Source organism: Xyrauchen texanus, chromosome 21 (assembly GCF_025860055.1).
Source record: "Xyrauchen texanus isolate HMW12.3.18 chromosome 21, RBS_HiC_50CHRs, whole genome shotgun sequence".
NCBI classification, from domain to species: Eukaryota; Metazoa; Chordata; class Actinopteri; order Cypriniformes; family Catostomidae; genus Xyrauchen; species Xyrauchen texanus.
Window position 1 is genome coordinate 7,799,437 of NC_068296.1, and position 27,169 is coordinate 7,826,605.

Sequence of the window (27,169 nt, forward strand, 5' to 3'; positions counted from 1 at the left end):
AGGCATCACCCCCGTTGTGGTCTTTTCTCGTTTGAGATGTTTAATTTTTTATCTCAAATTTCACATTTGTGTAAAACTTGCATCTATCCAATTCCTTTTTGTTCAAATAATTTTCCTCAAATATTTTTCCTCCTCAGTTGATTTCTTTCTGTTTCCTTTTCTATTCAACTCTTCTTTCTCCATCTTCATCTCTCTGTTTGTGAGAGTATTGCATTGCACTGTTGTTGATGGTAACCGTGCGATTGGCCTGAGATTGTGTACTTCCAATTATACCAAGATATGCACAGAGCCCACAGCTGAGACACAAACATCCCAAAATGCCTGTGCTTCCTTCTGTATCAAACTATCCTTTGGAAAATATGACGGAAAGTCACGCTCTGGGTGGATGTTTGTCAAGACCTCAAAATATAATCAGGCATGGAATTTTCCCCCTCCGTCATAGTTAGAGGGAATTCTAAACAAGTCTTTCACGTGACTAAAGACTGTCTGAAGCTGTCTAAAAGTATTAAAAGATGATAGTTGTATTGGTAATTAAAACATCACACTGTAAATATTCTTTTGTAAGACAAAGTAAATTATGCAAATGCTGAAATGTCCTGAAACTATTATTATTTACCTATTTATGGTTGCTAGTTTCATCTCTACAATTCCTTAAGTCATATTACAAATGTATATTTAAAAGGAGAAAGGCAAGCTTTTAAAAATACCTTTGTTGTCCCTGTGTGTTTTTGAATTTTACAAAGTGCCGTAATGAGAGAAAGAACAACCGAGCGAGATTTTTGCCTGCAAGCGAGATGGTGAGGAATTTGAAAAGCGAAAAGGCCCTGGAGTATGTGGCCTGTAGGAGGTCTTTCTCTTTGTATGCAAATCTCCTTGGGTTAGCAGCGGGAGATTCAGTAATAAAGAACTATACTTTTGGTAATAATACGATGTGCCTGAGAAAGGAGAAAAAGAGATGGAATGAAGGAGTGGGAAGAAGAGTATGGGATGTTTTGATAATGAACAAAAAGATGAAAGGGTCAGCTTTTGCAGATTAGGCTCCTAACTAGCCATTTGCAACGCAACCCTTGCCGCCACTCTTCCCGGTCAGTCAAGGACTGCAAAAAAGAACCATAGGAATTCATGCTGGATTAAGTTAGACTTTTCAGCAGGGCTAACATACCGTGTTTTTGAATGAAGGTACCTACTAAGCAAACTGGTTTGACTAATGATCTAGAACAGGGTTTTCCAACCGGGGGGTTGCCAGAGCTCTCTTAGGGGTCATCAAACCTACGTGAATTTAGGGGAACTGATTATAATATCACGTTTAGCCTCAGTCAAATAATCTGTACTGTAAACACAGATACGTATTTCGAAGCTAAGAGAAATACTATGTTATCTAAAAAAGAGAAGAATAAGGGGCCAATCATGCAGATCATGTTCTTGAATGCTATCTGCACTATTTAAACATTTTGTTTTTTGCATGCAATCGTGTAAAAATGCATCAACATGTGATGCAATATTTTTGGTTGTGTCGCGTTGTGCTTTTTCAGCATCTCTCGCCATGAAAACTGTGTTTTTAAAGCTGAATTGTTTCACTTTTTCGCTTTTAAAATACTTTCTCCTATCCCTAATATGCAGAGAATACATTAAACCAGTCGAAGCTTAATTTTTTCAAAAGTGTAAACACTGTCTCTCTAAATTTCCTCTTTTTGTTTTGAGTGACCCGCCCAGCCCAACAAAGCAAAGTTTTTGGGTGGGATAATCTGTTTGTTCGATCAACAGCATATTTATTTTTGCAACTCATTCGGTGGAGCTAGTGGCACAGAAGTTACACTCTTTGAGACTGCATGTTAAGTTAAAAGTTGTTCAACTTTTAAAAATGGATATTGCGCAAACATTGGATTTGTGCCTTTGATGCCTTCTTACCCTTTGTATACAGCCTGAGAAGGAAACATTTTTAGATTTCATACACACCACACAGAACATGTGTTGAGCCTTTTTTCTATTGCAACGCTCCTTCAGTTAACAGATGGTCCTATTTTCATTGCACTGTCTGCACAGCTACTCTGCTATAGCCTCTTTATTTTCTCCATCTGGCTGAAATTAAAGGATTTATTTTTTTTTTAACAAATAATGTGTAATTTCTTTGTTATAAATGTATATTTTACATTTCAATCAAATAATTTGTTTCTAACCATGCATACGCATTTGTAACACATCTAACATTGGGCCTTATTCAGAAGGATGTAATGATGGCATCCACCAGATTAACCAGTCTAATCCTGACCCCTTGGTCACTTCCAGTGTAGGCTTGACCTCTGACCTTTTACACCTCTCTGCATGAAAAACCAGACAACACATGCGACTTCTGCCTTCACGTTTATCTTTTCCCCATGAACATTGTGAAAATGTCGTTTGTGGGAAAGATATGCAGAAAACAAGAGTGAGAGAAAGAAAGATGATTTAGAGCGAGAGAATTTAGAGAGCGAGTCTCCTAAGTGTGCCAGCGCTGTCCGCATGTTTCCATTAGAGTGTCGTGTTGGCTAATTAGGGAGCGGCAGCATGATTCACCTTGTTAATTAGAAGGACTTGCACACCATCGGCCCCGGGGCTCCGGGAGAGAAAACGAGAGATCCAGAGAAACACAAGAGCCCTTATTCAATGCCCGCAGTCTCTCTACCTCTCAGAAGATCCTCCGTTTTTGATTTGAGAATGAATAAATCATCGCCAAAGTCCTTTCAGTGTGTAGACGACTCCGTTCATCTGCCACCGATGCAAATTACACCTGATCAATAGAAGGTGAAGTCGAAGCACACCACACTTAAGGAAGAAAGAAAGAGGTTGAGAGAGAGGAGAAGACTGCTTTCCCAAGCAGAGACAAACCTGTGTGACACAAAAGATGGAAATTTTCTACTTAGATAAGCAAGATTTTTAATGATCTCCTCTCTTGAATGTGTTATTCTTAGGTTCTCATTCAAATAATAACGTCAACCATTTCAATGAGCTGTAACCCCTCTCTGTTATTGTTAACACATTGGGGTCATTGTTTTGGCTGATGTTAATAACTACAATAATTTAAGATGTGTTTTAGCCAAGGTCAAACGGCACACATGTTATTCTGCATGTCTTTTGTTGAGTACGAATGGTGTTTTAAGAGCAGGAAGTGACTTCATAATGAGCCTGACCCCTGGGGGCTTGCCCAGGGCATTTGTTTAATTGGTGCTTCACTGAAATGGCACTCAAAATCTCTCAACAAAGCCCAAGCTTCAGATGGATAGCTTCAAAACTTCCAGTCATTTTAATGGATAGCACAAGTTTTGATCTTCAGTATCTTTTTTCCAAGGTTAACGTGTCGAGCCCTGTTTGACCCTGGGGTCAATGAATGTGACACGTCAGAAAGATCACTGCTCATATTCAACACATAACTGCGAATCAAACACAAAGATGCATATAGCTTTTAAAATACACAATTTACATATACTGCATATTCTATAATTTGGCGAACTGTCGTGAACTAATGGCAGTCTTTTCAATTCATTCAAAAGTAAATTACTTTTTTTATTCTTTGAATTAATTGAAAAGCCATTAGTTCACAACAGTTCGCCAAATGGTCTTGTGTTTTCTCTACTGTGTGTATTCTATTATAGTATATGCAGTATACGTAAATTGTGTATTTTAAAAGCTATACACAGTCCTTTTAAAAAATATGCCATTTTAATCAATGTAATTATGGATAAACATTTTAAACCCAGTAAACACAATAAAGTATTATTTTACTAAATGTTTTGCTAAAAATACATCTAACATAAGAAATTGTTTCTTAAAGCCAACATCCAAATGAAATGGACCCATTTTACTTTTTTGCTTTATAAATGTCTCGCACGATTGCACGATTCATCAGTGTATGTTGTTCCAAAAGAAAAAAGCTTACTTTCATAATCTTTCAGCAAACATAATATATTGATCTTTTGTCTTTGAAACAGAATTTTTTGTTTTTTCTGCTGATGTAACCAAGGCTGTGTGGGCGGGGAAAATGTATATTAAATGATAATATCATAGTCTTACAATAGCAATGCATGTAAATCCTGATTTATAAAATCAAGTCCCACCCTACATTTGTTCCTGTTGAGTGAAGTACAATGGGGCTAAATGCCCAGCGGGGTAAAAGGCTCCTTTGGTTTTATTTTCTCTTTAAACACTAAATAGCAACAAAAATTACCACAGCACTTTCCTAAACATCTGTTTGTCACTGTGCACTGCAAAAATTTCCTGATCCATGAGATCTTTGTGTGTGGTGTCTAAAGGTTGATTTTAAAATGTTTTGCTAATTTATGTAGCAATGGAGTGGTGGTGGCGTAGTGGACTAAAGCACATAACTGTTAATCAGAAAGTCGCTGGTTCGATCCCCCACAGCCACCACCATTGTGTCCTTGAGCAAGGCACATAACTCCAGGTTGCTCCGGGGGGTTTGTCCCTGTAATAGGTGCACTGTAAGTCGCTTTGGATAAAAGCTTCTGCCAAGTGCATAAATGTAAATGTAGCTAATGAAAATCCCTGAAATCAACATTTATTTTGATACAAAATACTTATCATTTTCAGTTTTGTTCAAGGTGAATAAATCAAACTTTTTTAAGAACTGTTTAATAAGTGAAAGGATAGTATTTGGGGTATAAAGCCCCCCTGTTGCGGGGGATAAATGCCCCTATAAAATATGCATACTATGCACTGTTTTTATATAGTGAGGCGAATAGATTTGTTCTGAAATATTTTGAAAGGCTCACATTGACTGATCCAATCACAATGGAGATTAATTTGTTTACAGAATACATGTGATGTTATAAAATGCCAAATGTGTTTGAAATTAACAGGAAATCGTGCACCCTTTTCTGAAGTAGCTATTTTGTGCAATCATTATCTTAATTTGTTACAAAAGCATTTGCTGGCTCAAAATTATTTGCATTAGTTGACAAATTTTGCACTATAACTATTGCTCCTATATCACTATAACCCCCCTACGGTCCTTGTACCTCAAGGCTGTGGGCCTTTAACTCCAGGTGTACTTGTCACCTTTAAAAAATAAATAAATAATAATAATTAAAAAAATAAATTAACAATCTTTTATTATTATTTTATTTCACACAAATTATTTTCAATATTCAATAAAAATAAAATATTTTTGCCCATCTTGATACATTTTGTGACTAGAAAAAAGCTAATTTTCATTAAGGTGTTCATTTAGCCCTGTTGTTTGGCCATCACAAGAATAGCAACTTCAGTTCAGTGTCTCGGGACAGGAGGGCAGATTTTGCCTCCTGCTGGTCCTTTATATTTCAGACTGTGGTGTTACTCAAAATCACTGTTGCCCATTGAAAGACCCCCTAAACCACCCCAGTCTTCCCGTTATGCTCGGGCACAGACATCTGTCTGAGCGTGTGTGTGCGTGCGTGCGTGTGTGTGTGTGTGCAATGCTGTGGGCCTGTGGCTCGTGGGGGTGGGGGTGGGGGGAACAGAAGGTTTTGTTGCTGCTGATAGAGATGGGCAGGTCTGGCCATCATGACAAACAGCTCGTATATACACTGGCATGTGCTTTATGTGAAGTGAAATCCTCACGTGCATGAACTTGAGGTTGAGACGTAGATCTCTACACTGCTGATCTCCTATGGCAGCAGGAAAGAAAACTAGCAATGCAATTTAAAATCAGATCTTTTAATATTGGGCATTTTAGCATTGAAAACATGCTGACCTGAATAGACAGACAGACAGACAGACAGATAGACAGATAGATAGATAGATAGATAGATAGATAGATAGATAGATAGATAGATAGATAGATAGATAGATAGATAGATAGATAGATATGAAAACAATGGAGATAAGTGTAGGACACTATAGTGGAATGTTGCAAGCCAGATTCAAACTAAATGCCATCTGCAAAAGCACCAAAGCTCTTAATGCTGGAGTATAGACCACGTCTCTGACTATTCTTTATCTTCAGTGCATAATATTGTAAAAATGTTCCATTTGCTCTGATATTGCTTTATAGAGTTTTACACGTAATTGCATTAATGTTGCCCTAGTGTTGACCTTTGTAAATAATCATAGTGTACAAGAGTATCCCCCTCTCCTCAAAGGGCAGGTGGTTTAGCTTTAGGGAGGTTTTAGAGAAGGTTTAAAAAGCCTCAAACTTAAACTAAAATATTGATCATCTAACAGCATTATGCGGTTTTGTATTTGTGAACAAAGGGCTTGAAAAGGTTATATTTTTCTGTGATGCTGCTTTTCTTTGTTGAAAGGTTACAATTGAAACAGATGACATAAGGCTAGAAGGAACTTCAGGTTAAGAAATAAAACGTCTCTCGATAGCAACGAATACTGTGCGTAAACATTTCATATTCTTTGTAAAATTTGTATGTATGAACAGTCTGAACACATTTGATGAGTATTATTAATATATCTTTCAATACTGCTTTAAAAATAAATGTTTAATAGATAGATAATTGTACAAATGGTAATTGCTTTCAATAATTGCTTTGTCAAGCAAACACACTGCTATTCTACAGACTTGTTTAGCGTTTTTCCAAAATCCCTAAACAAAGACTAAAATAATTAAATGTAACTTCTTCATGCAAGCTACATCCTATTAAGCACTTTAAGCTACATCTATTTATCTATCTATCTATCCATCCATCCATCCATCTGTTAAACCTTCAAACCTCAAGCTTTTAAAACTTGAAGTTTTGTAAGTTTTACTTAACACTGAAAGCAATTACCATTTCTACAATCATCTAACTATTAAACATTTATTTTTGAAGCAGTACTGCAGAATATATGAACAGTTAGCCAAAATAATTCATATTAATATTTCTCTAAATTTGTCCCCAATAATGAGCTCAGCGGTTAACTAACTCTACACATAGTTGAACTATAATTTCTCTCTCTCTGGTACATGTGGGGATGATATGCCTGTAATGGCGCCTGCTCAGAAAGCAGGCACCACAGATGGCTCAGTGGGACCTGCATTTATCAGAATGCCATAAATCTGAGACTCGGGCAGTAGCCGTAGGCATTGAGCGGGCACAGAGTCTGGTGCCAACTGCAAGAGCAGACATGGAGGCGCTCTGATACTTGAGTGGTGCATCAGGGGCTGTCGGTGGAACAGGATTATCGCAGGGGTCAGTAGTCTGAGTGGGTGGGGAGGGGGGTGGGGGGTACTGATATGTTTAGCGATACGAGTACAGAAAACTGGGGGATGCAGAGATAGTCGGGGCGGGTTTTATGCTCTTGAGTTTAAAGTCATTCCAATACCCATTTTACTTCAGTGGAACACGTAAGCAGATGTTTATTCAAATATTCACGTTACTATTTATGATACAATGAAAGCTGATGGCCACGCAACATGATCACATGGGAAATTGACAAGATGCTTTTGAAAGTTACTGTAATGTACCCTGAACTCGAAAGTTCTGCTGAAATCACTGCCCCAGGTGTCCAAAGATGGGAGTGATGTTAAACACATGGATATGAGTGAGCTCCAGTTTCCGGGTGAAATGTCCACAAAGTGGCACCAAAAGCAATTTGTATTTTTAGTTGTAAATTATTAAATTAAGTCAAAAGGAATGCATATTTTTTTTAACTCTACCACCTAACTCAAACCCCAACCCTAAACCTAACCGTCAGTGTAGTAAACGTGTAATTTTAGAGCAAAGACGCACCCTGCGAATTGCGTAAATCCTTGTTTATGTGAACACGATTATTTCCTGGTTATCACGGGACCAGAACCTGTTTTTTGGAGGTTGCTCATGCAACGATCAGTAACACTAGAGGAAAATGTACCCAAATTTGCAAAAATGTCTGATGGGGTATGCCACTTGACAGTAAGTTGGCTGAATGGGGTTGATTTTAGAGAACATAAACTTTCGGAAACAACTTTTCACATGTGATTATGTTGGGTGGTTGTAAGGTTTGGTGCAGGTTTATTGGTAGATAAAGACTAACACAACTTTATCATGTCACCACACATGTGTGTTCCTTTGTTTTTTTCAAAGTGTGAAGCCTTCGGACACACACACACAAAACAAAGATCCCCCATTTAGCCTTAACAGACTGTAGGGGCAAGTGCTGTTAGCGAGCACCTATGAAGGCCGGAACGCGAGGGGGTGAGTGGCCAGCAATACGCCCGACCGCCTTTGTCTCCCCAGTGACAATGTTTTTACACACCACACCAGGTACTCATTTTAGGCTGAGTCGACCTAGGGGAGGCCCAGGACCGGTTCAGATAATTGTCACTGGTGTTGGCCATGAGCAGGAATCGAACTCGGGTGGGTGGGGGGTGGGTGGCCAGATTCATAGCGCAGCGCGCTAACCGCTACACTACCGCCCCACCCCCTTGTGTGTTTCCATGTTTTATGGGGACTTTCCATAGACATAATGGTTTTGATACTGTACAAACTATTTATTCTATCCCCTAACCCTGCCCCTAAACCTAACCCTCACAGAAAATGTTCTGCATTTTTACATTTTCAAAAAACATTATTTAGTATGATTTATAAGCTGTTTTCATCATGGGGACCGACAAAATGTCAAAATGATAAATACATGCTCACACACACACACACACACACACACACACACACACACACACACACACACTACACAAAACAGCATGCGCAATTTGGACTTAGTTTTGAAAACCAAAGAAATCTCTATAAGACTACATTTTGATTGCAACATCACAGGTCTCTGTAATCAAAACACAGACACAGAATGAGGAAAGCAAATGAAAGATTGCATTGATTGGCCTCATTCAGTCCTGTAACACACACATACATACTCGCAACACTAGCGGGCACACGGCTGCACACTCCCTCACCACAGACAGACTGTGACGGGTGCATGTGTGTTTGTGTGATGCCATATGTGGCTGTGTATGTCTGTGTGCATGTGTCTGTATGTTTGGCTTATTGTGTGTGTGTGTGTGTGTGTGTGTGTGTGTGTGTGTGTGTGTGTGTGTGTGTGTGTGTGTGTTGCCCCAGGCCCTCACGCGTCCTCAGAAAGGCTTCGCCGAGCGAGTCTGCCCCGCAGGAAACCGTGACATTACCTGCGGCGCCACTGGGCCCTCTTACACTTCACAAAGTGAAAATTCACATCAGAGCGTGTGAGCTCACACACATTTATATTCATGCAGTACTGCAGAATATGTTAACAGTTCTCCAAATCATTTTGATTAATATTTATACATATTTTTATTCACATAATACACATAAATGTCTCTAAACATACAAACTACCATTTTAAAGGGTTTTGGGTTGCATAAACTTAGATGTTATTTGTGATTTACCAGTGATTGGTGATTTGTATTTTGGAGACTGTGATGTCACTTTCTGTGACACCATGCACAACAGAGACATTTGCTATCATGGAGGCCTACAATAGAGTGCAACTTTCCATAGACTAAATTATTTTCAACCATAACTTATAAACCTTTAAAGACTGACCTACCTTGAGCTCCGAGGTTGTTCATGGATGTTATGCTTCTTTTTTGTAGCCATCATTCTGCGTTATTTCAACTTCATTTAAAAACTTCATTTGATAGCGGACTTCATGGTAAACAACTACATTACCCATGGTCCAGCAGAGAAAGCTTCACCAATCAGAGAACCGAAGCCAACCAGGCTCGCGAAATGTGCCTCAGAGCAACTGCCCACTCCCATGACGCACTGTGAATGATGCAATCATGTCTGTGTCTTGTCACCCTTAAACTACTTATCTATTTGTACATATAGGAATATTTTGCAATTAACATAACATTTATTGTTTCTATACTTATAATGAACAACCTAAAATCAATAGTTTAAAATATTCCCATAGTTTTTTATTTCACAATGCTTCATGAGATTGTAGTCCATGCCCTCATGAAGGACAGTAAGTACACAGCCTTGTGCCTGTCTTTTTTGTCTGATTTTTATATACTTTTTTGCCTCAAAACAAAGTTTGTGATGTTGTGATTTACGGTGGAGCTAGTTTGTTTGGTTAATGCAAAGTCTATATTACCATGCCACTGTATATTTGAAGTTCAGGAAATCAAAAGTCTATTTCCCACTGTTAAGAGCCCTCCAAAAAATCTACTCTCCACCTTTTTCCTGGGGGTCTTACTGAGGAAATAAATGTGCCGGAAGGTGCTCTACAGCATTCCCTAGCTCTGGCTGCAGTCATTTTAAGACCCTGTTTACAGCTGGTAATAAGACACGTTTCAGATGATCTGATCGCAAAGGTCAGCGCTAAATATAGTTGTAAACGGGGTACAAAATGTTTTGTGATTGGATCACAAAAACATACAGAGGAAGTCAAAAACCACATCGCATTTGAGGTTTAAAACAGCATCCTGATGCGTTAGCATCAGCAGCGTAGCACCACCTCTCACCAGTCAATTAACCTTCAAACAAATGTTTTAAACTTGTGCGCAGATTTAAAAGGAAATAACCGTCCGATTGGAAAACTTGAAAAAGCGATTACATACCCAAGTATGAGATCTTCACAGCTCTTCCTTAGTGTGTCTGTCTGATTTGAACATGCAGGGTGACAAGATGACAAGCAGGCTAGCGCCTTGCATGGCAGCTCTGCCGCCATTGGTGTGTGAATGTGAGTGTGAAGGTGTGTGCGAATGGGTGAATGAGACACAGCGTAAAGCGCTTTAGTAACCTCTAAGGTTAAAAAAGGCGCTATTTAAGTGCAGACCGTGTGTCCGAAGTGCACCAAAAGCTGTGTTTACTTGACAACGGAATTAACACCCATATTTCTCACTAAGCATCACAGGATGTAGGAAAAATGTGGATAGAAAAAATTTAAGAAAATATTAGCAATTTTGCTGTTTGTTTAGTCAGAATGCACGGCTTTGAAAGTAGCATGTGAAAGTGTAAGCATTATATGACAATAAACCTTTCAAACAGTAATATGCTTCAGTACATTAATATGATATGTCTTGCATTTCAGTATATAATTTGCATGTTTTTTTTCCATTTTTCAGATGCAGCAGCAGGAACTCGCCCAAATGAGACAACGAGATGCCAACTTGACAGCACTAGCCGCCATTGGCCCACGAAAAAAACGCAAGGTGGACTCACCTGGAGCTACCATGTCAGGCACTGAGGTACAAACCTCTACATGAATTCTAAAACAATGATGTCTTCTAAGGACTCAATAAATCAACATTCAAGGCAACGTGAAATTAAAATTGCCCCTATTTACTATCTCTAAACAACTGCGTTTTTGGAATGACATCACCAAGTCCTCTTATTTTTCTCTGCAGCATTTAATTTAATCAAGCCCAGATGAATAAAATCAATAGGAAATACATCAAGATGGTTCTGTACACAATTTTATCTTGATTTTAAATAGGTGCATTTGGTTGGAACTTGAGAGTAGGCCTGAAACAATTAGTCAATTTTATCGACAGCATCAACAATAAAAAAATGTGTCATTTGATCTCATTTAAAATAACATTAGATTAAACTGTAATGATGACGCTCGTGGGCAGTACTGCAGTTTGCACCTGACTGAGGAGAGGAAGAATTACACAGCTCACAGTCCAGATGCACTCTAAACTTTCCAAACAGATTCAGGAGATGTAGATCGCAAAGTATGAGGGAAGTGTAATGCAAAAATACAAAATATGTAAATACAGAAGCACTCTCGTTGTGGAGTAAGCAGAGCTGGAGCTGCCACTCCGCTGAAGCAAAACTTGCATGTTGAGCGTCTTTAAAGGAAACAACCCGGTATTACATCTTTAATGCAGTTATATTTAATGTGTTATAGCTTTATTAAAGTTCAAATACTACGGAAGCAGATCATGTAAATAACTACAAACTCTGAAACTGGCATTTCTCTGTGTGGTCAGTGCCTCTTCTATGACTTGCACGAATGTCCCGATCTAAGGGGGAGAGATTGAAACTGCACCTAGCTGAGGCACACTCTGTCACGGGAACGCTCATCCCTCGAGTGCACACACTTAATGCAGCTAGAATATAACTTTTGACAATTTTATTTATTTATTTTCTCCCATTTTTCTCCCAATTTGGAATGCCCATTTCCTTGTGGTGGCATAGTGACTCGCCTCAAACCATGTGGCAGGGGACGAATCTCAGTTTCCTCCACATCTGAGACCGTCAACCTGTGCATCTTATCACATGGGTTGTTGAGCGTGTTACCGCAGAGACATAGCGCGTGTGGAGTTTTCACGCCGTTCTCTGCGGCATCCACACACAACTCACCATGCGCCTCACCAAGAGCAAACCACATTATAGCGACCACGAGGAGGTTACCCCATGTGACTCTACCCTCCCTAGCAACCGGGCCAATATAGTTGCCTAGGAGACCTGGCTGGAGGCACTCAGCATGCCCTGGATTCGAACTTGCGACTCCAGGTTTACTCGCTGAGCTACCCAGGCCCCCACTTTTGACTTTTTTAAAACATACAATAATTCGGCACGCGATAATTTTAATTCTCATTCTTTATAGGATGGATAGCATGTGCATTGGTCATTTGTCATTTAATGTCAAGATGACATACTCAGCATATTGCCACAGGAGTTAATATTCATGTGTTGCATCATGTGATTGAATGTATTTTCTCAAAGCAAAGGTAAACACCAGAGCATTTTCCCCTGCAACATTCCACTTCCCCACAGTTAATGAAGTGGTCACGCACTGCACGTTTTGGATGAGTGCGTTACAGTGTTATTCTGGTGCAGAAAGCGTTGTTGCTGCACATATGGCTACCAGCTCTGTTCTGTATTATAGAGCATTACGCTGTACACACTGGAGACATGAAGAAATATGAGTATTATATTTCCTCAACGTTGTGTCGTACATGAAGTCATTGAGTTTAGCTGCATCTGGTGAATGTTTAGCTTTGCTTTTGGAGTTGGAAAGCCAGTTCATATTCCCTCATGGATTGTGACTAATGCTTGAACATGGTAAACCGGAAAAAACACATTGTGAGCATCAACTGGTCATTTTAATAACCTGCTGCTTATTGAGTTTTGTGTGTGGTTCGGCCAGGGAGTTCCTGCAATGAATATGAATAGAATAAATAACTAAATAAATGCATTGCTTCTGCTTTGTGACACAGTGCAACCTCTTTCACTGTGTTTTATTGTAACTGAGCTGAGAGCCTCTGACCTCAACATCGGCCACAAACTGTATATGAACAGACACGTGCACATGTCTGCATCCTGAAGAAGTTGGTGTTTAGTTGGTTTAAGGCGGTCTTAGCTGGTTTAAGATTGTCTTTGCTGGTTTAAAATAGTCTCCCAGCCTGACCAAGTTGATGTTCAGCTGGTTTAAGATGTCCTCTCATCCTGACCAAGTTGGTGTTCAGCTGGTTCAAGATGGCCTCTCAGCCTGACTAAGTTGGTGTTCAGCTGGTTTAAGATAATCTTTGCTGGTTTAGAATGGTCTTCCAAGCTGACCAAGTTGTTGTTCAGCTGGTTTAAGATTGTCTTAGCTGGTTTAAAGTAGTCTTTTCTGGTTTAAGATGGTCTTCTAGCCTGACCAAGTTGGTGTTTAGTTAGTTTAAGATAGTCTTAGCTGGTTTAAGATTTTCTTTGCTGGTTTAAAATGGTCTCTCAGCCTTACCATGCTAGTGTTCGGCTGATTAAAGATGGTCTTAGCTGGTTTGCTGGTTCAAAAGGGTTTTCCAGTCTGACCAAGTTGGTGTTCAACTGGTTTAAGAAGGTCTTAGCTGGTTTAAGATGGTCTCTCAGCCTGGCCAAGCTGATGTTCAGCTGGTTTAAGAAGGTCTGAGCTGGTTCGGGATGGTCTACCAGCCTGACCAAGCTGGTGTTCAGCTGATTTTAGATGGTCTCCCTGCCTGCCCAAGCTGATGTTCACCTGATGTTCACCAAGAGGAGGTTACCCCATGTGACTTTACCCTTCCTAGCAACTGGGCAAATTTGGTTGCTTAAGAAAGCCTGGCTGGAGTCACACAGCCCGCCTTGGATTCAAGCTCGCGACTCCAGGGGTGGTAGTCAGCGTCTTTACTCGCTGAGCTTCCCAGGCACCCTCCTACCAAGTCTTTTCAATGCCAACACTAAGAATTAAATTTTGAAATGTAAATTGTCCTGCACCATTTGTGCCATGGATATGAATGATTTAGACTTTCATTGATTTACATTGTAGGCATTATTGGCCCATATCTAGAGACCAGTATATTATAGAGACTTAGGGGTGGACACTTGTAAATTTGGCCAGTAACACCCAGAACACCCTAGCAACTGCATAGCAACACACTAGGAACTACTCAGAACAGCCTCACAACTGCATAGGAACACCCTGGCTACCACCCACATCAATCTGGCATCATGGTGGCAACCTTTGCCCAGGTGGCACTCATATTTTCTTTAGAAATCATAAAAATATAGTTACTTGTTGTTTTTAAAGTACCTTGTAAATGTATGTACATGCCATTGTATATGAATATGGTTATCATTTAGTATCATATTTGATAGATATTTGTCAAAGTATGATGGTATTACTATCTGATATCCTCACTGTACCACCCTACTACTTTTTGTAATGCTGTTATACAGTATGTTTAATTTGAAGGTGTTTTTGAAAAGTAAAGCCACCTATTAAAGATCAAGATAGCTAGAAATTAGAAGAGGAAGGAAGGAGAAAAGGAGAGACAAAGGGAGGAATCTTACTTTTTTAAAACTTATTTTCACCTCCTCTCATTTCTTCATTTGGGCTGGTGCTGTGTTCTGCCCTGGGGCGATTTCTCTGCTTTCTCCAGAGCAAAGTGAATGTGACTTTTCTAAGGGGGTCACGGAGTGGCTGCAGGCTATGGCAGCACCGACGTATTCAGGCCTTCTCAGAGTTTCACTCTGGGCCCGGCAGAGATTTCATCTGCGCAGAAATGTGCCGTGGGGCGCGAGCTCAGGGTGAGGTCTGGCTGCTCAGATTCTCTGAATATCCGGACTCTGTTCTGCTGCGTTAATCCCAAACAAAAGCCTCTTAGTGTCTGGAAACAGTCACCAAACCTGAGATGAGGAAATGAGTGAGATGCTAAAAATCAGGGACTGTTTTATAATTGAATGGAGAAAAAGCTTGTTTGTTTGTCTTTTGTTCGTTCTGCTTGTGATATTTGCAGAGGAAAATGTTGTTTCTCAGAGGAATTTATATTAAAAAGATTATTTATTAAAAATAAAAATAGACACAATTGAGTCAATTATTGACTTACAGTAAGCATATTAAGCTATAAAATTAATGTGGATAGCATAGCACTGAGCATTTGGTCTTAAAAGAACTTGTTATTCATATGAAAACATTATGCGTATTGAATGTGAATTGTTATGAATAACTACAAGCACTGAGCACTTTATTAGGAACAGCTGTCCACCTACTTATTCATGCGATTATCTAATCAGCCTATAGTGTGGCAGCAGTGCAATGCATAAAATTAAGCAGATACAGTTCAGGAGCTTCAGTTAATGTTCACATCAACCATCAGAGTGGGGGGAAAAAAATGATCTCAGTTATTTTGACCGTGGCATGATTTTTGGTGCCAGGTTGGCTGGTTTGAGTATTTCTGAAACTGCTGATTGGTCATGAGAGAGGTCAGCGGAGAATGGCCAGACTGGTTCGAGCTGACAGAAATGCTATGGTAACTCAGATAACCCCTCTGTACAATTGTTGTGAGCAGAATATAATCTCAGAAGGCACAACATGTCGAACCTTGATGCGAATGGGCTACAACGGCAAAAGACCACGTCAGGTTAGTTCACCCAAAATGTTTAATTCTGTAATAATGTACTCGCCCTCATGTCGCTCATAACCCGTATGACCTTCTTTCTTCAAGTTTCATAGCTCTCAAATCTCTATCACCTATATTCAAATATGCTACATTGCCAGGTTTGACGTCAACATTGCCTAACCTCATTGGTTCTCATATGTCATGTGACCGATTGTGATTTTTGTTTTTTATATTTGTTTTGTGTCATTTTTGGAGGTGGACAGGAAAAGATCTGCTTGAACATTCTACTAAAAATCTCCTTTTGTGTTTCACAAAGACAGAAAGTCATTGTTTTGGAATGACATGAGGGTGAGTAAGTGATGACAGAACTAAAGAACTGTTCCTTTAAAGAGAACTGATATGTTATTTTTCTTTTCTACGGGTTACTCACAATTGCCCCCCCCAGAGTGTGTATGTGTGTGACTGATTTCAGGTAACACTGGTGGCGGGCGATTGTGGGTGTTTTTACCTCGTTATTCAACCCCCTCTCGTCTGGCCAGGCTTCAGATGGCCCGGGGGCTGAACCTGATAGCCCATGTTCAGCGTAAAGTCTGTCTCCATCCTGAGCGAACAAAGAGACCTTACTGCGCTCCAAGGCATAGATTAGAGAGAGAGACAGAGGGCCCCCTAACTGGCCCTTGCTTGGGGTCATTGTACAGCCAGGGGCCACAGTAACAAACTCTTTCATTTTGAGCTTTTGAAGTTCAGTACAAAATCTGTGTGGGACGCAAACAGACCGAATAAACAGGAAAAGAACAAGGAGAAAATGTAAATGGATTTGAATGTTACAACAGAATAAGGGGTTGAGTTGTCAGGTGCAGGAAATGAGCAATCTGCTCCAAAAATACAACACAGAGGGTGTTTCTACCCACAAGTAGATTTTTATTATCTGGTGATGTAACTTCCTTGATGATACATGACATCACAGTTTGACTTATGTTTCACTATTGAGGTAATACCTGCAATGCCATTGTAAGTTGAATTTGTCAGTTCAGTTTAAAGGGAAAATTCACCCAAAAAAGAACATTCTGTCATCATTTACTCACCCTCATATCATTCCAAATCACCATTCACTTTCATAAATAGATGACAGTAAATGGTGACTGAGGCAGTATGTCTTTAACCCTTAGATTTACATTTACATTTGGCAGACGCTTTTATCCAAAGCAACTTACAGAGCCCTTCTTACAGGGACAATCCCCCCAGAGCAACCTGGAGTTAAGGACACAATGGTGGTGGCTGTGGGGATTGAACCAACAACCTTCTGATTACTAGTTTACCAGTACTGTGGTTTAGACCACTACACCACCACCACCACTCCTTAGAAAATAATATATTAAAATATGTTTTGATGCATTTTGATGTTTCATTTTTCATTTTTCATATATCATTATTTTTATACTATATTGTCCAGCCTCAGTTACTACAATTACATGTAAACTAAAAATATAAAATGTGGATTCAGTAATAATGGGAATAAAATATACTATATTAAATGTAAAAATAATATGCTTAAATATGCAATATAACAATTACAAGAAGTACATTTCAGAAGTCATACATATTAAACATGTCACAGTATTTTAACCGGACAATGTAGATACATTGCGATCGGTTAACACACGAGTAAAGTTTCAACAACCCTACCAGAAGACATATCCTAACATTACAGCAGGCAAACAACTTCGCCAAATGGATATATATCCATCTAAACTGCAGCGATGCTGTCCTGAACTGTGTAAGTGTTACTGATCTGAGTTGAACAAGCATAGTTAGTTTCTCCAGCCGGAACATGAGACAGCTGGCACTTCTTTCCTGTGTGTGCGGACATGATGCAAGCTTGATCGTCATAAACCAGCGATTTCACGGCAAATCAAAATCATTAAATAATTTATTTAGGCTTACAGTAGTGAATCAGGGTAAGGTAAGGACATTGTTTAGAACACTGATTGTTAGATGTGCTGATGGTAATCAGTAATGGCAATATGTTCATTTTTAATCAAAAATCTTACATAGAGTTAATGGGATTTTTTATTTATTTACAATTTTATCATCCGCCAGCCAAATATCATCAGTCTGACTGAATAAAAAAGTATTAGAACACTGTGGCAGGGCGGAGGGCGGGGCCGGGTCGTGATCCTACACACCTGGTCCCGTATTAGGCTAATCAAGCCTACCGAGAGGGATAAAGGTCGACTGCAGAGGATCGTGCGGGAGAGAGAGATAGTTTACGGACATGTCCGTCACGTGTGTGTTTGTCTTTTAAGTTTACCAATTAAACTATTATTTATATTATCAAGCCGGTTCTCGCCTCCTCCTTTCCATTGATCTCTTTACACTGGTGCCGAAGCCGGGGAAGGAGGAGGAATGCCCATCGCGGAGTCCTCGACACTGCCGTCCACCCAGGGGAGCGCCGCTGCCATCCACCGGGGGGAGGGAGTAGACCGACCGCCCGGACGCGGTGAACGGCTTCCGTCCGCGAGGCGAGTGGGGACTGGACTCCCCGACCGCCTGGAGCGGTGACTTCTGAAGCAAGTTTGTGTAAAAAATAAATTGATAATTAAAACGTTATTAACTTAAAAATTGCTTCCTGCCAGCAGCTGACGCAAAGTGTGACGTAAGCGTGTCGGTGATTTCATGCGAGAATTCAGATTTGGCGCTATTAATAAATGAAAGTAGAATGAACGTTACACGAGAGTTCAACCGTTTCAAACATCGACAGAGCCCTGGATAGAAGTGCCGATTTAAAGTAAAAAACTTTTAATTATCGACTTGTTTCTTACATAAACCTAGCGATTCCCTTCAGAAGTCAATCATTGATCAACTGGAGTCGTGTGGTTTACTTTATTGATGCCAAAATGTGACTTTTGAACTGTCAAAGTGCTAGCACCCGTGTACTTCCATTATAAGGACCTGACAGAGCGCTTTCTTCTAAAAATCTTAATTTGTGTTCTGCTGAAGAAAGACATCTGGGATGGCATCAGGGTAAGAGAATAATTTGAGAATTTAAATTTTTGGGTGAACTATTCCTTTAAGTATGAGTAATAGTAATAGTTCGATTTGCCTTGGCATACACCACTAATTATTCCTGACTTGTGTAACAAAATTACTACATTCAAGGGTACTTCACCAAAGATCGAATCGCCGTTTCCATTTAAATTTGTCACCTTTTTCTTTTAAGGTTGTAGTAAAAAGGTAGATTCAGAAAAACAGAGAGAGAGAGAGAGAGAGAGTAAGAGCACAAGGGAAACTAATGCCCTTTCCTCCAGCTAAATTAACAGGAATGACGTGGAAAACAATCCGAGCTGGGAAAGAAAGGGGGGGTTGGAACCATTCAAATGCGCCTCGAGCGATGGACTGCGCCCAGTATCACTAAAAATGCTTGTGCTACAGATGTGCAGGCAGGCTTGCAGGCAAACTGTGCTCTTGTTCTATAGCTACAAATAAAATCAACCTCACTGCCAAAAAATTGGACTGCAAAAAGAGAAAGAAAGAGAGAAAGGCCGACGTGAACATCAAAGAAAGACTGAAATGTGTAGTCGGTTATAAGAATATTCTCCAAGCCCTGCGGTTCAACATGCTCCTTTTGTTAATGAGAATTTTTGACCTCTAGTTTGTAAGTTAAACTTGTATTCTTGGTTAATTAAGTAAATCAATCCCAACTTGGAGTGAACAGCCTCGTCTTCCATCCAGCCTCTCTCTATTCTTTGCCCTTGCTCGTTTATTCGCTCCTATGTTTGCCCTGGTCTTTCGTTTCTCCTCCCATATTTCCCAGCCTGCAAGTAACCACGGGCAGATCGTCGGCCACACAAACAGGAAAGCCATGAGTGTGTTGTCTGTGTGTGTGTGTGTGTGTGTGTGTGTGTGTGTGTTTGTGTGCTTTAAAAGGCTATTTGGTTTGTAGCCCAGCAGAAGGGACAGTCACACACCCCTTCTAAAACTTAGAAGACCATTAAAGCAGCACAGAATAAAAAAGGGGAAACGTTTTTCTACTCCCAGCTTTTTTTTATCCCCTTTTCTCCCAATGTTGGAATGCCCAATTCCCACTACTTTAGTAGGTCCTCGTGGTGGTGCAGTTACTCACCTCAATATGGGTTATGGAGGACAAGTCTCATTTGCCTCCACTTTTGAGACCGTTATTCCACCCATCTTATAACGTGGCTCGCTGTGCACGACACCGTGGAGTCTCACAACATGTGGAGGCTCATGCTACTCTCCGCGATCAATGCACAACTTACCATGCGCCCGAGCGAGAACCACTTAATCGCAACCAACAGGAGGTAACCACATGTGACTCTACCCTCCCTGGCAACCGGGCCAATTTGGTTGCTTAGGAGACCTGGCTGGAGTCACTCAGCATGCCCCCAGTGCTTTTTTAACGGTTTCATTACTGGTTCAATGTTTTCAAATTGAATAACAAAATACGTGATTGAGGCAGAAGAAAGAACAGCGCAAGCTGACCAATTGTGTTTTTTTAGGTTCCATCCACACGGGAAAATCAAATATTAAATTTGTGTACTCTTTTTAAACCCATGAGCAATAAACAGTTTTTTTTTTTAAACAAAACGAATAATTTATGTTATGGTTTTTAATTTAATTTTGAAACAAAAAACGTATAAACACATTTGAACATACACAGAAATATTTTTTTCTCAAATGAATTTTTTAATAAAAAAAATATATTGGTAAAACTTTATTTTAAGAAACCACAATAACCTTTTGCAACCCCTTGTCCACATGTGTGGACATTGTATTTTGGCTTCGATATACAGTACATAACGCATAATTTAAACGAATAAAAACTGACTGAATTCTGTTCACAAGACTCTAGACCAGGGATCGACAACCTTTTTACATGGAGTGCCATTTTTTATTTTCCTGATCAATGGCTGTGCCAACATATAGCTTCATTTTAATATACATTCTGTTATATTTTATTTTGTTATCACTGTACTATACGAGCCTATTCGTTAACATTAGTAAAAACATTCATATATTCACTGTTCATTTTCACATTTTTCACCAAAAGCTGAAAAATTTTGCTTTCAGAGGCTTTATATGGAGTTAGGATGAAAATAAGGTCCATTTCAATCTGTTCTGAGAACAGTGCAGACAGAGAGCACACTGGAGGGTAAATCATTCACTAAATAGGGAGCAAGGGAGCATCCTATAGCTTTCTATCCAGCTAAGTGTGTTCAATCCTATAATCCAACCAAAAGTATATTTCAGTCTGCAGATGATGTTTGTACCACTCAACATATTTAGCAGAAATGGGACAATGATAATCAGTACATAGATTCAGAATTTATAATGTATCATTTTAATTGAACATGGTTGGCAGTGATTGGATGATGCTGGCCATTACTTTGATTCAGAATTAATTATGCTAATTTCTGATGTAATGTCTGTAACATCTCAAAAACATGAATATCCAACACTCCAGGAAACATAATAAATTATGTGCTTTATTTATTTATTTTTGCTTGTTTATTAGGTGCTACTAGTTACAAATCAAAAAGGGAAATGGAAAATACATGTAGCAGTCATGCGGGAGTCTCAGGAGGATAATGCACTAGTGAAACATGAATAAGTATTAATAATTAACTGTATGTAGATTAAGGCTATTTTTGCCATAATTTACAACTTATTAAATGTCTTATTTTGTGTAGAAAGTAATGTAATTAATGCTTATATTTCAGAGATCATATATCATGTTCACCAGAGCTTGAAGAGGAGAGTATATAAAATATACTCTGATAATCTGCAACATATGTTTAATTAAAAATAGTTAAATAATCTTTGGTATTTATAAACTGAACTGGGGCCAAAGGTTTTTATACTTATTTATCTTACAGTTTTATTATAATTTACATGTTAACATGTAAAAACAAAACAGTTAATATGTTTATTTACATTAAAATAGTATTTAATTACGTTAAAATAGATATTTAAATAATATTTTCAAGGTCTGGACGTAAATTCCTTCATAAGATCTTGCTGAAGGGAGACTCTGAGAAGTGGTGGTATGCAAGAAAAACTGTAGACTAAACTCTGTAGAGTAAATTATTGAAGTGCAGGTACAGAGTAACGCTGCGTACTGCCCCACTTCAAGCACTGATGTTCACTAAACAATATTAAGCCAGTAATTAAGGCTAATTAGTATTGGCTTTACAAAGCTATTACTAGTAAATTCCCCCTGTAATTCCCCCTGTAATAACTTCAATAGGTTAAACCTTCACTTTAGAACAGGGGGTCAAGTTGTCTTTAATTTCAAAATGTAAGCAATTTATTAGTAACAACTTAGTAAAACCAATACTTGTTAGATATAATTAGGGCTGTCAGTCGATTACATTTTTTAATCGAATTAATTGCATGGTGTCCCGATTAATTAATCGCGATTAATCGCATATACAAATATTTGCTGAGAAAGCCCCTCATATAACAATAACTCAGTATATAATGATTATACATATTTATATCAATATATAATTATACATAGTTATTTTTAAATATAAACAATTATTTTATATATATATATATATATATATATATATATATATATATATATATATATATATATATAAGAATACAATGTATTGTTTACTACCATATTATTGATCATAAGTTAATCATTGGCACACAGTTCACAGCAATCCATTTCACAAGTGAATTTGTCAATCAGTTCGACATATATTATGAGGGCTTGTTTAAGGACCCGTCAATTTACACCTACGTCAGACTTCCTTGTGTAGCGTCTCGGGTGCATTGTGTCATAAACATAAAATGTTTAGGTCACTGTGTCAAGTTAAATATAGATTTAAACACATCTTGAGATCCCCTAATTCGGATTTGTGCTCCATCAAGTGTTTTGAACGCAAGAACGTAATGTATGTTTGTGTTGTTCTGCCTACTGCTGTGTTTTCTTCACTGTATAAACTGCGCGTTGCTCATGCAGCTGAAATTTCACTTACTGCCCTCTGGAGTAAACAGGTGGTATTACAAGCTTGCATTTCTCAGGAATCTTCCTATTATGGTCCGGGGATGCGATTAATTGCGTAAATTTTTTTAACGCATCATTTTTTGTAAAATGAATCGCACTAAATTAACGCGTTAAATCGACAGCCCTAGTTATAATTACTGTTTTCATATATTTAAATAAACTTATGAACTAATAGGTTGGCCAATTATATACCGTTTTGTCAAATATATATATATATACATTTAAGTTTTATTGGTGAACCGCATGGCTATGATGGTCCACCACCCAGACCAGCCTGGACCAGCATGGAAATTCAAGACTGTCTTTTCAGTTTTCAAAAGGGCTGCTATGAACTTGGTTTGCAACACATTACTGTAGAACATGCCAATATGTAATCGGGCATCTTATTTTAGAGAGAAAGCGAGCAAATTAATCATTTCCTTCCTTCTTAATAAGAAACAGACAAATTCATAATGAAATATGTCACAGCTGATCTCACCTCATGACTTAGGTTTGAAATGTTTGTTTGCATCTGTCTGCAAATATTTGCAAAGCACTTGCCAACAATAGAGCAATTACTATTTTACGCATAAGAATGATGCATCATATATGTGTTTCTTTACAACTCAATGGTGATTTAACTAACCACAGGAAGATGGTAGGATAACCCAAACATCTGATCACTGAGCGTGTCAACACGTGTCTGTGGTTTAGATAGGTTTAAGGGCTCTTGCAATTCGCAGATAAATGCATGCAATAATCAATGGTCTGACACTTGGTAAAGTGTCTTTTTTTTTATTCTGTATCGCATGAGTTTGTTTCTCCAAACTGTACCACACCCAATTAATCAATTTGAATCCAATCCTTAAACTAGACTAGATGTCGGAATGAAATAAACAATTTTCAGAAATAATCATACAAAATTAAAACCATCGGCACTGATATATTCACTGTAGTCACGTCACGTTTACTTCGCTGACACCTATTTAGACTTTGGGCTCCATTAATGGGCATCTCTTCCCAAACAATCCAGCACAATTCATATGTTCCACAGCAGAGATATTTCTTGGCTGCATGTGTACACATCTTTGCCATTGGTTTAAAGTTAGTACTATGTGCATGTTATGTTGGAAAAGACTCTGTATACAACCCCCTAAGTGTTTTTTTGTGCAACACGAGAGGAATTTCCAAGGAAATAGAGGAGCTAAAAACGCTACACATCACGTAGGAAAAGGCCGTTTAGTGCCACTGTTTTCCCTATGGTCCTGTAGAGCTGAACAGTGACTGGCCTACAGAAGTGTCCTGACAATAGCGCTCTGTCTTGCACCTGGAAGGTTGCCAGTTTGGACAGATCAGCTACATCACAAGTTTAACAGTATATTGGCGTCCTCCCTTATGCCAGAATGGAAAACCAAGCAACAGGAAGGTCAAGAGACCATGTTAATCTTCTCATGTATGAAATTACAGTACGACAAAGGTGTATTATATCACAACATATAAATATGAATTTAAATCTCAAATGAGTTAATTCAGGCTAAATGTGTGTACATAAACACACATTTTTACTAATAGTGTAGTGTTGAGATGAATATTTCCATATTCATGTAAAATCTGGGATCGGTATTGCTGCCTGTGAAACGTTGCGCTGACATAATGGTTAAATGTGCAGTTTTTCTGTGAAGCTGAATAAAATATTTTACATTTAATGTAATGTCATCCAATCACTGCCAACCATGTTAAAATAAATTTTTGCATTATCAAATCTGAATCTATGTACTGATTACCATTGTTCCATGTCTGCTAAACATGTTGAGTTGTCCAAACATCGTTTGCAGTCTGAAACTGAACTTTTGGTCAGATTTTATGAGTGAATGCACTCAGCTGCATAGAAAGCAATAGGATGTCCCCTTGCTCCCTTGCTTCCTATTTAGTGAATGACTTAAACCCCAGTGTGCTGTCTGTCTGCACTGGTTGCAGAACAGTTCGAACTGCACCTTATTTTCATCCTAACTCGATATAAAGCCTCTGAGAATCAATGGGATCATCCAAAAGCAGAAAAATGTTCAATGTGAAAATGCAGGGTGAATATTGGATTGCATTTACTAATGTTAATGAATAGAACTGTATTGCACAGTGATAACTAAAAAAGAATATATTATATAAAATGAAGCAAAATGACCAACAGATGTGTTAATGTTAAAAGTTATTCAAAATAACCAAAAAACTTTTGAGGGAATATTATCTGAAAATCCACGTATGTGGACATAATGTTTATCATTACGCTGATGCATGAAAAATGTATAAATTTTTTAAACGGCATATCAAATGAAACTAGAAATGCTTTACACAAATGGGTTTCAATGAACTTGAGGAGGTTACTTACCAGAGGCACTTTTGTTGGCTCTGCTTTCGTACTAGTACTTCAACACCATGCTGTTGTGTCACATGACTTGGTGTGGCACAAGTTTAACCCTTTAAGGGATAGTTCACTCAAAAATGAAAATTCTCTGATAATTTACTCACTCTCATGCCATCTGAGATGTGTATGACTTTCTTTCTTCTGCAAAGCACTTTTAAATGTTTGTAGAAATAAATCCAGGCTCAGCAGGTCCTTAGAAGGGGAGAGGATGGTGATTAGATATTTGTAGGTCCAAAAAAGCACAGATAGTCAGCATAAGAGTAATCCATCTCCAGTGTTCACATTAATGTCTTCTAAAGCGAATCAATGACTTTGTGTCCAAAAAAGAATATTTAAGCACTTGTTCACTATAAATATCGCTTCCAGTCAGGCGTTGACGAATGGCCGAATTTAGATTAGGGTGAGTCAGTTATCAGACTTTCCTTTTGGGTGAACTATCCCTTTAAATGACAGTCTAGAGTGTTGTGAAGAGTATTCAGTCGGGATAAATTAACTGAAATACAATCGACAAAATACAATGTACACGCATGTATACATGGGTCGAATGAGGTTAAATTGAAAATATGTATGTAACATGTACCTTTATTTTGGTGAATTAATTTCTAAATCTAAAAATGCTGTATTACAGTAATGAGAATCTAAGAATTTAGATTTTTCCCTATGTAAAATGCAAAATTTTATTTCTTATTCTATTGATTTTAGGATGAAATATGAACTGTTTTCATAAAATTCACTCAAACACCAGTACAAATGCTTCAATCATCTGAATAACGATGGACACATAGTCTGAATTTTATTTGAAGCTATTATGTCTGGAATCTGAATCCAGTCAGGTTTTACATCACCCCAGGATCTACTTTCTATCACCTTACAAAACTTATTTAGACTCTGTGAAATTAGCTGTGGTATCGTTGCATTGTGACATTACTGCAAAACACTTCTGTGTTGCTATCTATTAAAGAATGTTGTTTCTCTTTGATTTTATTATTTGTGTCAGCTATGTTCTGCTGGTGAAAAGGTAGATGCCTGGGGACACGAGCGAGTAAAAATGGTGGAATGATCTTTCATTAACAGCTGCCAGTGGAGGAGGGAATCAGAGTACAGAAAGAGACGTTCAAATACACTCACATAAAGGATTATTAGGAACACCATACTAATACTGTGTTTGACCCCCTTTCGCCTTCAGAACTGCCTTAATTCTACGTGGCATTGATTCAACAAGGTGCTGAAAGCATTCTTTAGAAATGTTGGCCCATATTGATAGGATAGCATCTTGCAGTTGATGGAGATTTGTGGGATGCACATCCAGGGCACGAAGCTCCCGTTCCACCACATCCCAAAGATGCTCTATTGGGTTGAGATCTGGTGACTGTGGGGGCCATTTTAGTACAGTGAACTCATTGTCATGTTCAAGAAACCAATTTGAAATGATTCAAGCTTTGTGACATGGTGCATTATCCTGCTGGAAGTAGCCATCAGAGGATGGGTACATGGTGGCCATAAAGGGATGGACATGGTCAGAAACAATGCTCAGGTAGGCCGTGGCATTTAAACGATGCCCAATTGGCACTAAGGGGCCTAAAGTGTGCCAAGAAAACATCCCCCACACCATTACACCACCACCACCAGCCTGCACTGTGGTAACAAGGCATGATGGATCCATGTTCTCATTCTGTTTACGTCAAATTCTGACTCTACCATCTGAATGTCTCAACAGAAATCGAGACTCATCAGACCAGGCAACATTTTTCCAGTCTTCAACTGTCCAATTTTGGTGAGCTCTTGCAAATTGTATCCTCTTTTTCCTATTTGTAGTGGAGATGAGTGGTACCCGGTGGGGTCTTCTGCTGTTGTAGCCCATCCGCCTCAAGGTTGTGCGTGTTGTGGCTTCACAAATGCTTTGCTGCATACCTCGGTTGTAGCGAGTGGTTATTTCAGTCAAAGTTGCTCTTCTATCAGCTTGAATCAGTCGGCCCATTCTCCTCTGACCTCTAGCATCAAC

General features: G+C 38.8%; 1 protein-coding gene across 1 annotated transcript in view; it reads left to right on the top strand.

Moving 5' to 3' along the window:
* The window catches only part of LOC127661766 (transcription initiation factor TFIID subunit 4-like), a 117,053-nt gene that overhangs the window by 56,607 nt on the left and 33,277 nt on the right, over window positions 1-27,169 (top strand). The window contains exon 14 of the mRNA XM_052152645.1: window positions 11,006-11,128. Within this exon, the coding sequence (XP_052008605.1) occupies window positions 11,006-11,128 (123 nt within the window). The remainder of the gene's footprint in view (window positions 1-11,005; window positions 11,129-27,169) is intronic.